General features: G+C 37.8%; 1 protein-coding gene across 2 annotated transcripts in view; it reads right to left on the bottom strand.

Moving 5' to 3' along the window:
- Positions 1-951: 951 nt before the first annotated feature.
- The window catches only part of LOC116800305 (metal transporter CNNM4), a 63,504-nt gene continuing 49,428 nt past the window's right edge, over positions 952-15,027 (bottom strand). Inside the window, exon 8 of one of the 2 annotated variants that reach the window (XM_032714335.1) lies at positions 952-2,124. In XM_032714335.1, coding sequence (XP_032570226.1) covers positions 1,574-2,124 — 551 coding nt within the window. In that variant the 3' untranslated portion in view covers positions 952-1,573. The remainder of the gene's footprint in view (positions 2,125-15,027) is intronic. The other variant, XM_032714336.1, reaches the window with a different exon arrangement.

Raw genomic sequence — 15,027 nt, forward strand, 5'->3', positions numbered from 1 at the left:
TTAAGGCATTGCAATGCATTGGATGATACTACCGTGGAATAACTACCTGTACTAGGTATTGATGAAAAATGAATACTTCGACTTGCTAAAATTCCCACTTTGCTTTATTTCTATAATCAAGTACTGGCTTTTAATTTGATAATTAGTTCAGCTCAGGTGTCAAAATTCGACTGACTGGCTGGCGTTTTTCCGACCGCTTGTAAACTCAGCAAATCCTCACCAAATCCCTTTAAACGATAGCATGTTAACGTTAACATGTTAAAGATTTTTAGGGATAGAATTAATATGGAGAAACCTATGGTATGGTATAAAAAAATGGTAAGTGTGCAAATATTTGTTGAGTGTAAGTAATTGGTTTTAGGTGTTTTATACATGAAATTATGTTATATTATTTTAATAACGGCACGTATATAAATGGGTCCTGCACTTTGTGTTTTGGGCCTACTTTTTTGATACCTGTTATAAGATGTAAAGGTAACTATTTAAAAATAGGGCTGTGTCAATTATACTGCTTCTTGCATATGGGCACATGCATGCATATGGATACGGTTTCCTCTATCTGTGACCTATTCTTTCCCTTTATTTCCTTTTACTCTAAAGGGTATAATATTACTTAAAGAATATTTACAAGTTTTAATTTTGAAGTGCCAATTTAATTCCAATTAATAAAATTAAAAAAAAAAGTGCCAAATGTATTAATTACATAATTAAGATGATTATTTCATATACAAATTAAGAATGTTAAAATTTGAATCGAAGTGTAACATGTTCTTATATCTTGAACCTTACTTTTAATCTGACTTATACAGATTATCACGCAATACAAGTTTTGTTCTCGTTATTTTGGCTGAGTTTTGTTATTATAGTATGTTCCTACGTATGTATGATTATTTTTTCGCGAGTATTTTTGCGCGATGGTTCAACTAATCAATAAATTATACAACTGAAGAGTAGTGTTTTATTTTTTTTATTTAATTCTCGACATGAAAATAAAATACACCAGATTGGCTGCGTTCACAAACACATTTAAGTTTAATAATGAATATAGTTAAACAGGCAACTTATTTCTTTAACATCGAGTTTAGCCCTTCCAAAACCTGTTCTAAGGAAGATTAACTAAAGAAAAGAAATAATTTAAGTACGTTGTTTACGAGGCAACTTTAAAGGTACATGTATTTATGAATATAAGGCAATAAATTATATATTTATATATACGTATATATATATATATATATATATATATATATATATATATATATTTATAAGTACGTATATATATATATATATATATAAATTCATACGCAGTTTTGGAAAAGCTATTCGTAGCCATCAATTCCCTTTAAACGATAGCACGTTAACGCATTGTCTCCAAACATTATAGGTACATTTTTCTACACGTTTTAAGATGTTTAGGAAAAAATTAATATGCGGAAACCTATGGTATATTATAATAAATGGTAAGTGTGCAAATATTTGTTGAACGTAATTAATTGGTTATAGCTTATTTATACATCAAATTATGTTTTATTATATTATTAAGTGCACGGATATAAATGTAGCCTGCATTTTGTGTTTAGAGCTTACTTTGCCTGCTTTCGAATTTATCATCTAGCTTTGGCAAAAGGGGCATGGAAGCAGCTGTCGTATCTTGTTCTCCACTAGGAAGGTCCTCTAATTCAGCAGCAACTAAACTTATACTTGTTGACACATTGTCCGCAAGCTTTATTTTTTTTAATTTTGTGTCGTCTTGAACGGCTTCGTCGACACTGTTATATACCAAATCGGGAGACCTATTCATATTTGTTGGCGAGGAATTTATACTTCGGTTAGGTATAGATAGACGTCTAGTACTTTGATTTGACGTAAAGCAAGAAGGCTTTTCGTTTTCTGTTATAGAGTGTAATAGACGTTCCACTTCGTCATCAAATGTTTCACTGGAAAATGTTCCAGATTTTCGACTTTTTTCCAACAATGTAGCTTTTTTTGCAGTAAGGTACAGAACCCTTTTAATTGTAATATAAATCACATCCGATATAGCACGAACTGAGTAATCAGGTACAAAGGATTGTCGTATTTTTGAGTCCATATTTAAGGACTGCAAAGAACCCATTTGTGTGGGAGAGTCTGAAAAGAAGTTAAAGATTAATAAGAATTGGCCTCTAATTTGTTATTAATAAAATAAGACATCGCTAAAGTCGAGTTTCACCACTCTTCCCGTTACTTTGCTAATCAAAGTACGAGAGCGTTGGGTTTATTAACACAAAATACGAATGCTTTAGCATACAATCGGCTTACGGGCATTTTAAATTATATTTTACTAAGCATTAATAAGCTTGACCAAATATTTGTTTAAAAACTGTAGATTTTTTAAGGGCGCCAGGCAGACCTTAAAGTTCAAGTCATTTGATTCGCTCAGTCAGTAATGATACTTTCGCGCAAAACAGAATTGGCTAAATGAATGCAGGTCGTATTTTGATTCAGCCTATTCGTAGCCTGTAATTCTTCCTAGAACGTGACACTTTTAAAAACAAACGACAAAACATGAATTTCGGATTTCCCGTAAAAATATCTATATTACAGAATATTTTTAATATTATTATACCCGTTACTCGTAGAGTAAAAGGTATACTGGATTCGTTGAAATGTATATAACATGTAGAAGGAAGCATTATCGACCATATAAAGCATATATATTCTTATTCAAGATCAATAGCCGAGTCGAACAGGCCATGTCCGTCTATTCGTATGAACGCCTCGAGCTCAGGAAATATAAAAGCTAGAATAAGATTAAGCATGCAGCTTCCAGACACATAGAGGCCATGTGAAAGTATGTTGACCCATGATGCCACGCCCACTTAAAAGCCCACAGACCGCCCAAAACTGCCACGCCCACACTTATGAAAAATATTTTGATATTATTTTATATTTTTATTAGTCTTGTAAATTTCTATCGATTTGCTTAAAAAAAAAAATTCCACACCCACTCTAACGCCCTAAAAAATTATTTCATAATTTTATTAGTCTTGTAAATTTCTATCGATTTCCAAAAAAACTTTTTGCTACGCCCTTTCTAACGCCCTACAACCGCCTAAAACTGCCACGCCTACATTTCTGAACAATTTTTCGATATTTTTCAAAATTTTATTCAACGCCCACATGCCGATAAAACATGATGTTTGAAGCAGATCACCAGCGGCTAGGCATGCGCGCATAGGTGTACCACTGAACATGCAGCGCTCTTCGAGTCTCTCTGTCTGCATCTCCGAATAAAGCAGAGCACACACATATATTAATATTACCTATTTTTGCGTTCTTATTAATTATAATGGCATATTAGTCTTCCCCATAAACATTTGGTGACCCCGACTTGATCTCAGTTTTTATCGGAATATGCACTTCGGTTTTGTTATTGTTTAAAATCGTTTAAACAAAAAGCATCGCTGTCGCTTGCGCGCATTCGGTACCAAACACAAGAACATACATAAACGCATACATTAGTGCGCAGCCGGCAGTTAAATTGTTCGTGCATTTCGCGCTGTGAAAACCCAAAACTGTCTTGTGCAAAACATTATTAGCATATATTTTACATATAAGTAAACACATTCAACCAGCAGCAAAGAGAGGCCAATGCAAGCCCTGAAGCTGTCACGATAAGAGTAGAGCTTTTGGCTTGGGATCAAAGGCGAGCATAAGAAAGAAAGGCAGAGCAAATTGGATCATCGAACGCGTCGGTCGTCGCCACGCAGACATTGATTATTATTCAATAAACTTACAAGCTCAAATACAATCTAAATATAATTCGTAGGCCATAGCCACGACATCCATAAAACACAAATCTATTAACTTATACATATAATAAAGAATCTACGGTAATTTATTAAGAAAATAAACAATCTTTATTGAAATAAAATTACAAGTGTGAAAGCGGAGACAATTCACGTCTTATTTGTAGAACGAAAGTATTAAATCTGATTGTAAGTTGCAAAGCAAACGATTAGCAAACCCTTGGCTGAGACTTATTTACTTCTTTATGTTGATAGTAAAGAGGCTCTCTTTTGTATTTATACGGCAGCTACGGTTGTTTTCGTCTGCTTAGCAGTTTTGACCCTTTGGTGGGAATAACGAATTCAACAGAGGATGTTAATGTTTACATTAGGGCAAGCTGGATTTTTTATTGTCACCAATATTGGGGTTCTTATGAAATACTTGAATTTATGATTCATTCTATAATTTGGTGTATGGCTGTTGCTATGTGGTGATGTATATTTTTTTAATTCGTTTATTAGACATTTAAAAACAAAATTAAAGAGAATAACAATGTAACAATATGGAGGGCAAATCCAGAACTCAGAAACCCCCGCGGTATGGCCGTGAAGCATTGCTTCGCGAGGACGATCAACATTTGCTCACTCGTGGACCCTCCTGGCTCTCTCAGCTCTCCTGAGCTCGGTAGTTATCGCTGCGGCGAAGCTGTTGACCGCTTGCCATTCCACCCCCCCTGCAGCATGAATGGGACTAGATTACCCGCATTCAGTCTGCTGCCAAGTTCCGTTTCCAGAGATCTCCGTTCGCTTGCATATTTTTCGCACGAGAAATGAACGTGCTCTGGGGTTTCGCTCCGACCACTTCCGCACCAGCCGTCTCCTTGCCTGTTTTGGGCCTCGGGTGTTCAACATTATGGTTAATAACGCCCAATTTACTACTGCTGCTTTCGAGCTAGCGAAGGCTAGGTGTTCACGGAACGAAAGCCTGCTATCTATCATAACCCCCAGGTACACCGAGGTACTGCCAACTTCGACTCTCCACTGCCTTCGTGCAGCTAATCAGGACAGCCTTCGTCTGCTCCGGCGCCAGCACTAGCCCCATTCAGTTGAGGCATGCCGGGATGCTCTACGATCTCGCTCCTGGCGTTCCACAGAAGCAGGCCAAGAACCGAACCTTGCGGGACTCTGCCGGTAACCTGGTCTGACGAGTCGCAGAGTAGGACCCGTTCCGAGAAGTAGCTGCGAACAATACGGTCTAATAGGCTGGCATCCCGAAGGCAATTAATGCTTCTAGGATCCGGTCCCACCTCGCTGTGTTGAAGGCGTTTGGCTGGAGGTAGAGAGCTATCCGAAGCGCCCTGTTGGGAATGACGTCCGGCCCGGGGCCTTGCCATCCTTCAGTAGCTTTGCTAACTCCGGGATCTCTTCGCTGATGACTGAACCTGCACGCTGATTAATATGACTTATTGACCACAACTTTGTAGGCACTTCTCCATGGGTCGCTGTCAGGAACATCGCATAAGTCGAGGAAGGATTTCCGTTTGCTCTCCCTTATGGCTAGCTTGAGTGTTTTTTCCTTCGGGCTCTATACTCGGCTTGGCGTTCGGAAATGACTCTAGAGCGTTGATAGCGACGTCTAGCGCTAGCGAACCTGTCCTGGTTCCACCAGTAGACAGGGGCCCTTTGTCGGCTATGGATCTTGCTCGTTTGCATACAGGCGTCGCACACGACCTTCAGCTGCCTCATCAGCGCCACTGCCGTCGGCTCAGCACCTTCCCTGCTCACCGTGGGAAAGATATACTTTCGGAATAACTGCGTGTCCAGGGTGTCCGTCTTGTATTTCCTCCTGGCTCCAGGCAGGGCATCCCAAGTCGCAAATGTATGCCAAGTGGTCACTGCCAGTGTATTCCTCGCTGATTCTCCACCTCGCGAGCCTGAACGACGAGCCGTTAGTGAAGGCAAGGTCCACCGCAGAGCCCACTCCGGCATGCCTGAATGTGTGTTGGTTTCCTTGGTTTAGTAGATTTAGGTCTAACGTCGCGAATGCCTCAAGCACCATCCTGCCACTTGCGTTGGTGGTTGAACTGCCCCAGCTCTCTGACCATGCATTGGATTCGCCAACTATGAGAACCTAGTGCGGCCTCTGGCATCCGCTGCCAGTCTATCCAATGCCCGACTAAATGCGATTAAGGTCGAGCTATGAGGTAGGTATACGCTGTACACCCACCATATGCCATCCTTTGCCCTAACAAACCCGATGTCCGAAAAAACTTTGGTTAATTTTTGGGCTTCGCTGCTGCACCTCCAGATCGCTGCTTTCTTAGTGCGGTCGAAAGCCCAATCTGGGCTAGCCGCCGACCTCGCGGCTCGGTAAGTAACGCAAGCTCCACTCTGCGTTTACGCACCGTCTGCACTGTGATTCAGGTTTAGGTAAATCAAACGTGGTGTGGTGCCTTTGGAGCTCCTTTGCCCGCCAATGGGCACTACCCGGTGTCTGCTTGGTGGTTGGTCGCTTGGCTTCCTCTGCTTGCGCACAGAAAGCACATAGCCTCGTTGGGGCACTCAGCGGCCTTGTGTCCCGCGAACCCGCATCTGAAGCAGCACTGGCTTCTGTCTACGGTGCTTCTACAGTGGGCCGCTATGTGGCCTTCCTCCAGACATTTGAAGCATCTTTGGCGTGGCTCCAGTTCCTTGATCAGACATTTGAACCATCCTACCCTCAGCTTGATCAGTGGATCCGCCAGATTGGCTGGATCTGCTATTACAGCAGTCTTCCCTCCATACTGCGTTTTTCGGAGGCTCTTGATTGCTACCACTACTGATGGGATCTCTGCCTGGGACTCCAGGCGCGGTCTCCTAGCACCGCTCCCATGTCTACCTTGAGCTTCTGCGTCAAGTCTTGGGCAGAGGCACGTAGCTCGAGGAGCAGTTCACCTTTGGCCGTCTTCTTTACCCTCGTTACGTTTTCTCCGATGGCCCTGAGCCTGGCGTCCTGGCCTCTTATGACTAGCGACAGCACTTCGCTGTACGGGAAGGCAGCTGATGGGATGATAACTAGCACGTCAGGCCTCTCCCTCGGCGGTCTCTTCCTGCGCGGTCCGGGCGGTCGTTGCTGTAGTCTGGTTTGTGGCTTACTTCCCGCTATAGTGGCGTGGGGCGGAGCCGTACGTAAGCGCTGTGGTCCCGCTGCCTTCTGGTGGTCGGATCGCTGGACTTTCTTCGCGGACAGCTCCGTCCGATCCTTTGGTATGGGACTATCCTTGCCCTTACTCGGATCTTCGCAACTGGAGGGGCGTTTGGGGAAGCTCGGTTCTTGCTGTGCGTACGACATGCGAATTGTCCGCCTCCGGCAGCCTTGTGCGCAGCTTCAGTTGGATCTCCTTCAATCTAGCGAATGAGTTTTTTATTGCCGTTGCGACGGTGGGAGATATACAGCTCGGTCGCCAGAGCCCCGGATTTAAAGTACGTCGCATACGCGGAGGGTTGGCTATTGGTCTGCTCCTTGTATGCTACGACCGGAGAACCGATCATTTGGCGATTTCTGTTGCTTTTAGCTCTTGTCAGTGAGTGTATCCACCGAGAAAAAAAGCGCCACCTGTGCTGTTGGACTCATGCATCCGACCAGCGCTGCGAGACCGGGGAGCTCTAGCCGTTTACCAGCACTGCTATCCCAGCTGGCGTGGCCGGCAAGTTTACATGGTGGCAGCCACGACACAAAGATAAAACATCAAAGAGACAGAAGAACAAGTTTGTTGCTAAGTTCTGTCACCGTGACCTGCACCATGACTATAAGGATCGGCGCCGGCGGACACTTGGAGCTATGCCTTCTGCTGGTGAGTACACGGAACAACACTGTGTCTTAGAGACAGCCGCTCCTGTCTCCATCAAGCCGCTGCGAGCCGGAAATTTTTGAGATTTTCCAAGAGCGCCACTTGGTGGCGCGCGCACTTTTCACCTCGTGTAGCAAGTGTGTGTGTTGTTTGTGTGTGTAAGTATAAGAGGTAAGTAAGAGGAGCCTTAAAACTCCTAAAAATCCGGTCGCACAACCGGATATATAGATATATAAATAAATATAGTAAAATTGTTGTTTTATTTTTGAGTCGAACTAATGTCCCGTTGACTAAGGACAACGCCAAGAAATAAAAAATTGTTTTTAGGAGAAATAGTTTCACGACTTTATTCTTTGGATCTCAGCTTAAGACTAAAAATCAAATGCAAATTGGATTGTGGAGAAGCCTCAGTATTTGAACAATATTTGTATTTCGGGAGAGCCTCGCTCTTGGGTTCTTAAGATTAGGTAGCGTCGAAAGAGGGCAGTCAAATCTGCTTAGGTCAGGCTTTAGGATGTTTACAAGAACGGCTGCGCAAGATAAACGAATGCTGCGCAGCTGGGATACATTATGGAAAATTACTAGAGTGCATTACTGTTTTCTTTGAAATAATAGAAGTGGCTGCAAAGACACTAGAATAACAAGATGCGTAACGGCCATACATTCGTTTGGCACTATGCAGCCACTTTTTTGGTGAAGGCCAAATTTGCTCTCTTTCCGCTCGCTCACTCTGAGAGCGTAAGAAATGTAAGAATAGAATTTGCTTGCTTGTGTGAGTAAAAACAAGAGACGAGAACGCGTATATGTGTGCGTGTTGTGCTAGAAGACGATTTTCGGGCCAAAATCAATTCTGATCGAAGAAACGAATTTACATATTTGGAGTTGTGGCCAATTTCGTAGCAATATGATGAAATAAAATAAAAATTCCCTGACTATTATAATTTTAAAGTTTTTTAAATTCGTTTGTTAAAATCGCCGCTCGAATACCGCTTACATATTTATAATTATGTTGAAAATTTATGTTGAAAAAAATACTTTTATTTGTGCACTAATGCTCAACAATTTCATTATTTATTATTATTTCATTTAATTTCATAAAAAAATAATAATTTTATTAATAAATAATAAAAATAATAATATTTCATAATAATATTTCATAAAAAATAATAATACGTATTAGAAAATAAAAATTAATAAAATAAATAAAAATATGAAAACAGTTCGTTGCAAAAGTCATATCGTCAGGCACGAAGTGCGGACACAAGCACTCAACAATCATTGCCTTATTAATTTTTCTCACGCCGCAAGCTGAATACCCTAATGACAACTATTCTAATATAAAGTCATTTTCGAAATTTATTTTGTGATGTACATAGATTCGTCTATTACTATTTCTAAGCTTTATTTAAATAATAATAACGTTGAGGCAATGCAAAACAAGAATTTTTCACATGGTGCCAATTGATAAAAAATAATATAGATTTACAGTCAACGAACTTCTAAGGTGAAGGGCATATTTTGTCAAATTTACAATACATGAGCATACGTGTGCACACATACAGTTGTATGCGTAGAAAAGAGCTGTTTGCTGTAGCGCTCTCCGCTCTTTCTCTCTCGAACAAAAACTCAAGAGAGCCTGGAGCCACCTCTAGAGCCACGGCCAAAAATTTGTATGGCCGTTACGCATCTTGTTATTCTAGTGTCTTTGGTGGGTGGTTTGGACCACCCAAATACGTCACTCCCCTTCCCTTAAAGAGAAGCCTATACTTGGGTTGGGATTGATGGATATAGTGTGGGAAATGGAATTTCTTCTATTTCTGTTTGTTGTGGTGTGTTTTGATTTTGATTTTTTCTTATTTTAAGTTTTGCATACAGCATCATAAATGGTTTAAATGATACATATCTTAAATATAAGTACAACAAAATTAGTGCGATTATTACAAGGATCATTTGTATGTAAAGTGTAATATTGTTCTCTGAAATCATCTCAACAATGTCGTTGTGTTTTACAATTTTTATTTTTGTTATATTAAGTGGTGTGTACAGTGGTGTCAAATCTATTTCTGGTTTTAACAGATTTTCACTTAAAATTATACTGTTGATTTCTATTTTGCATTGCGTTACTCTTATCATTTTGTTTCCTTCTATTTTTATTTTATTAATTGAATTTTGGCAATTTTGGTTAAGAATTGTTTGGGTTAAGTTCCAGGTTACAATTGTGTTTGGTTCTATGTATTTTATTATTTCGTTCGTGTGTACTGGTTTAAAATTACAAATTGGATTTAAGTGTTTAATAATATTGGTGACACATTCATTTTTTACATCTTTATTTTCGGTATTATAAACTTTTTTTTCTTTTTCAAAATATGATTGTGTGTCTTTGTAATCTAGCTGATAGCCGTTGGAGTCTGGGTAAGGGATTATTTTAATTGTGTTTATTAGTGAAAGGTAAATGGGTATGTGGGATATGATTAATACTTGGTTATCATTGTAGTTAATCCAAGTGGATGTTTTAATGTTTAAAATGTTTTGGCTGTTCACATTTTATTTGAGAGTTTATTAATTTTCTTTTGTTTTTTGAATTGTGTTTTGTAGTAGTGCGTAACTCTATTTCTATTAGTGATTTTGTAATGGTCAGGGTCTGTCTGTTCTACATTTTTCGTTGGTTTAAATGGGTTTTCTAATTTGCCTTTCTGTAGTGGACCTTTTCTGTAATTAGTGTCAATATTAAATTCCTGTCTGTCTTCATTTATTTTGTCTATTTTCTTTTCTTTAATTTTTTGAGTGTCTTATATTGGATGCCCAGCGTATAAGAAAATTGAGCAGGTGTCTGTCCAGTAGTGTCATGTTTAATTTTATGGTTGTATGTGTAGAGGATTGTTTCTATCTTGCTTAATTTTACTTCTTCATGATCAGATGAATTGATTATACGAATTTTTTCATTTATTGTTTTGTGTAATCTTTCGACGTCTGCTACCCCGTTTTTTGCTATATTGACCTGTAATTCGACTTCTTCTTCCTCAAGCCATCGCTTCAAAGCTAAACTGGAGAAAGCTCCGTCTCAGTCTGCCTTTAGTAATTTGGGTTTACCTAGTTGATTAAAAATGCGCATTAATGCGTTTCTGCATTCTATCCAATCCTTAGTTTTAATTTGCTCAAGTGTAGCGAATTTAGAATAAATATCAATGCAACTGATGTAATGTTTTCCCTCAGATGAATAAATATCTACTACAAATTTTTCTCGGCAATGTTCCGGGTTGGGTGTGATTTTTAAAGGCATTTTGGTGTTTCTATGTTCTGTTTTGGCCAAATTGCATATGTTGCATTCGTTTATTATATTCTGAATTAATAGTTGGCTATTTGGAAAGAAGTGATTTTCTTTAAATAATTTTGTCATTTTCTGTATACCAGGGTGTAAAAGTTTCTCATGTGATTGAAGTATGATTTCTTTGAATTCGGCGTATGAACCAACGTTCTTTAATAGGAAAAGACTGCGAATTACTTTTGTATTAACAATTTCTATGTGTGCTCTTTGAATAATTTCAAAATCTATATCGCTCTTAATATAAATGGTAATGTTTCTATGGATAAAGTGATCGAGTAAAATTTGTTTGGCCTTTTCAAGTGTCATTACATCATATTGAATTGTGGTAATGGAGTTACCGAATATTTTTGAATGCTCTACTTTATTTTTATCGGATTTAATAAAGATTATTTGTTTTTTGAAATAATTTATTGGTTTTTCTGTTAAATGAATAAGGTTGCTTTTGTCTTCTTCTGCACTATGTTGAGTAGCTTCACTATGATGATTTTCATCAATTTTAATTCTTGATAATGCATCGGCAACTGAATTTTCTTTCCCTTTAATATAATCTATTTTAAATTGGTATTCGCTTAATCTAACTCTCCATCTTTCTAACTTAGCATTCGGTTCCTTTTAAGTTATGAAGCCATCTAAGAGGTTGATGGTCACTGGCAATGAGAAATGGTCGCCCTAGTAAATAATGTCTAAAAGTTTTTGTGGCCCAAACTATGGCGAGTAATTCTTTTTCGATAGCACTGTAATTTAATTCGTGATCGTTAAGTGTTCTGCTAATAAAAGATATAGGATGACCGTTTTGAGAAAGGACAGCCCCGAGGGCCAAGTTATTTGCATCTGTGGTTAAAACAAATTTCTTTTCAAAATCAGGTAATTGTAAAATTGGGTCACGAATTATCAAAGCCTTAAGTTTTTCGAATGCCTCTATGTACTCAAGTTTTTGTGTATCTATCTTTGCTCCTTTTTTTTAAACAGCTGGTCATAGGTTTTGCTATGTCTGCGTAATTTGGAATAAATTTGCGATAATAACCTGTTAATCCAAGGAAAGCTCTTTTACTTTTGTCGGAATTGGGTATGAAACTATGGCTTTAACTTTAATAGGATTTGGTTTAATACCATCAGGGGTAACTATGTGACCAAGAAAGTTAGCTTCCTTTTTTAAGAACTCACATTTGTCTAGTTGCAATTTTAAATTTGCATCTGCAAGCTTTGAAAAAACTAATTGTATTGAATTTAAATGTTCTGTAATGGATGTTGAAAAAATTATAATATCATCCAGATACACCAAACAGTGTTTGTTAAGCAACGGTCGAAGGATATTATTCATGCACCTTTGAAAAGTAGCGGGTGCATTCCTAAGGCCAAATGGCATTCGAAGGTATTCGTAATGACCGCTTTTTGTGGAGAATGCAGTTTTAGAAATTGATTCTTCGTCCATTTCTATTTGATGAAATCCCTTTGACAGATCGATCGTTGTAAAATATTGGTATTTACCCAGTTTGCCGAGAATTTCGTCCATATTTGGAATTGGATATCTGTCAGGTATGGTTATTTCATTTAGCTTTCTATAATCAATTACTACCCTGTACTTATTTACGCCAGAAGCATCCGGTTTCTTTGGTACGACCCAAGTAGGACTATTGTATGGCGAATTACTTTCCCTAATTAATCCCTGATTCAGCATTTCCTGTACTTGGTTTTCTACTTCGATTTCGTGTGTTTGCGCAAGTGGGTATTGTTTCGAATAAATTGTGGAGTTATGTGTTGTATTTAGTACGTATTTAATTGTATTTGTAAATGTTAATTTTTCTCCCTCCTTATATTCAAGATTTCTAAATTTATTTAATAAGCCTTTTAACTTTAAAGTTTTCTCCTGATTTAGGTGATCTAATCGAAACTGTGAAAAATCTAATTTCTTTATTGATTCCTGATCTGAGCTTGCAATTGATTCTGGTGTCCTTTGGATATACAAATTTTGGTTTCTTTCGGATTCTGAAGTAATTAATTTGTATGTTTGATCAAAAAGGGTGACTGTATCATTTTTGTAATTAATAACTGATTGAGCATTTTTCAACAATTTTCTGCCAATTAGCATATCGTAATTATTAGAAAATCTGTGCACATAAAATGGTTCGGTTTTTTTGAAAATACTATTTCTGGGTAACACAATAAAGTCGTTGAAGGTAATAGGGCCATTTGATGTTAAAACTTCACATCTACTATTTTGAATGGGAAGACAAAATATATTTTCATTGATCATATTAATTGTTGATCCTGTGTCTAGAAGGCATTTGTATGAGCGCCCTTTGTATACTATTTTTATGTATTCGTATTTTCCGGGGCTGTTAACCGAAAATTTTCGTTTAGTTCAGAATTATTTTGGTTTTGTTTGTTATTAATTTGTACAGATTGGACTTGTTGTTGCCCTTCATTAATGAAGCCATGATTTTGATACGGATTGTATTGATTTTGGTTATAATACTGTTGCTCGTAATAATTAGGTTGGACTTGTTCGAATTTATGCCCGTCTTGGAATCTAATTTCGTCAATAGACATGTTAGTTTGTTCACTGTCCGATGGTCTTAGTCGTTTAGTAATCGGGAAGTTAGTATTTTTATATGTAGAGGGTTGTTGTAGTCGAAGGTATGTATTTACTCTAAAATGCGTTGTTTGGGGATTTTGGGCTTTGTTGGGATATTGTTGGAAATGATTTTTTTGAATAATGGGTTGTGGGTTTATGTATTGGTTGGGTCTGAAATAATTAGGTGCGTGCACATTGGTGGGTTGTTAATCATCTGCTGTGTATAGCTAGGTCTAAATGGTTGAATGTATTGATTAAAATTAGGTTGGAATGGTTGGGAATATTGTGAGTAACTTGGTTGATATTGAGTTTGAACATTTGTATTGAATTTTTGTGCTTTCGAATTCTGATTAGAATTTGAATTTTTATTACGATATTCTGGGTTTTTATAAAATTCAAAATTAATGTGTTCTTCATAAATTCCCTCATTTTGTGCAATGGTAATTAAGGATCTTAAGTCTGTAATATCGTGATGGGCTAAAATAGTGAATAATTGTATTGGTAGTTTCCTTATCAATATCTTAATAGATTCTTTAATAGCCTGAATATAAATAAGAAAATCCGATTGGTTACCTTCCAGGTGTAGTTTCGAAATTAGTAATTGACGTCGTCTTTCCGCTTCTTCGCAGAATGCTCTTAGGTTTCCTCTGTATGGTGTCTCCCTGAAGTTCTCCAGAAGTTTGTAGTTTGGTGTTTGAATTTTAAATTCCGCGATGAGTCTTGCTTTAAGGGTAGGCCAATCTTCGATGTTCGGAAGTCCCAAAGATCGTGTAATCTGTCCGTCCAAGTTCCTTTCGATGGCTCCCAGTAGAATCCTCTGTTGTCGGACATCATTTGTTTGGAAGAGCGAAATTACGTAATCCACTCTGCTGACAAAGGTGTGAAGGGTTTCTGGATCACCCTTGAATGGCATAATGTCTTTAAGTTGCCGACGGGCTTCGGCAAGGTTGATGTCGCTCAGCGCAACGATTTGGGGTGCGGCAATAAGTGGTTGTGACATTTTTATTGTAAAATTTTTAAATTTTGTGTTTTATTTTTTTGTTTTGTTTCGGATTCAATGTTATTATTATTTTTAAGCTTTCTAGTTTCACTTGTTTTTTTTTTTTTGTAAATTTTTGTGTTGTATTATTAAAATTCTATATTGTTTTTATTTTTTATTTTTATATGTTGGTTTTAAAACTTAGTTGCCTTTGGACTTAATGTTTTTGTTTCGTATTTCACTTCCACTTATTATTGGATAACCGAATTGGAATTATAATCCAAGTTGAAGAGTTTTCACGAATTTATTTTGGGAGATGTTTCGAGCACTGGACTATAAAATTTAACTTATTTTCCACTCGAAGGTTCTTTTTTCGGATACTTTTGTATCCTACCGACTGCGCCAGTAAAATTGTTGTTTTATTTTTTGAGTCGAACTAATGTCCCGTCAGTTGACTAAGGGCAACGCCAAGAAATAAAAAATAGTTTTTAGGAGAAATAGTTTCACGACTTTATTCTTTGGATCTCAGCTTAAGACTAAAAATCAAATCCAAA

This window comes from Drosophila sechellia, chromosome 2R (assembly GCF_004382195.2).
Source record: "Drosophila sechellia strain sech25 chromosome 2R, ASM438219v1, whole genome shotgun sequence".
In the NCBI taxonomy this organism is placed as follows: domain Eukaryota; kingdom Metazoa; phylum Arthropoda; class Insecta; order Diptera; family Drosophilidae; genus Drosophila; species Drosophila sechellia.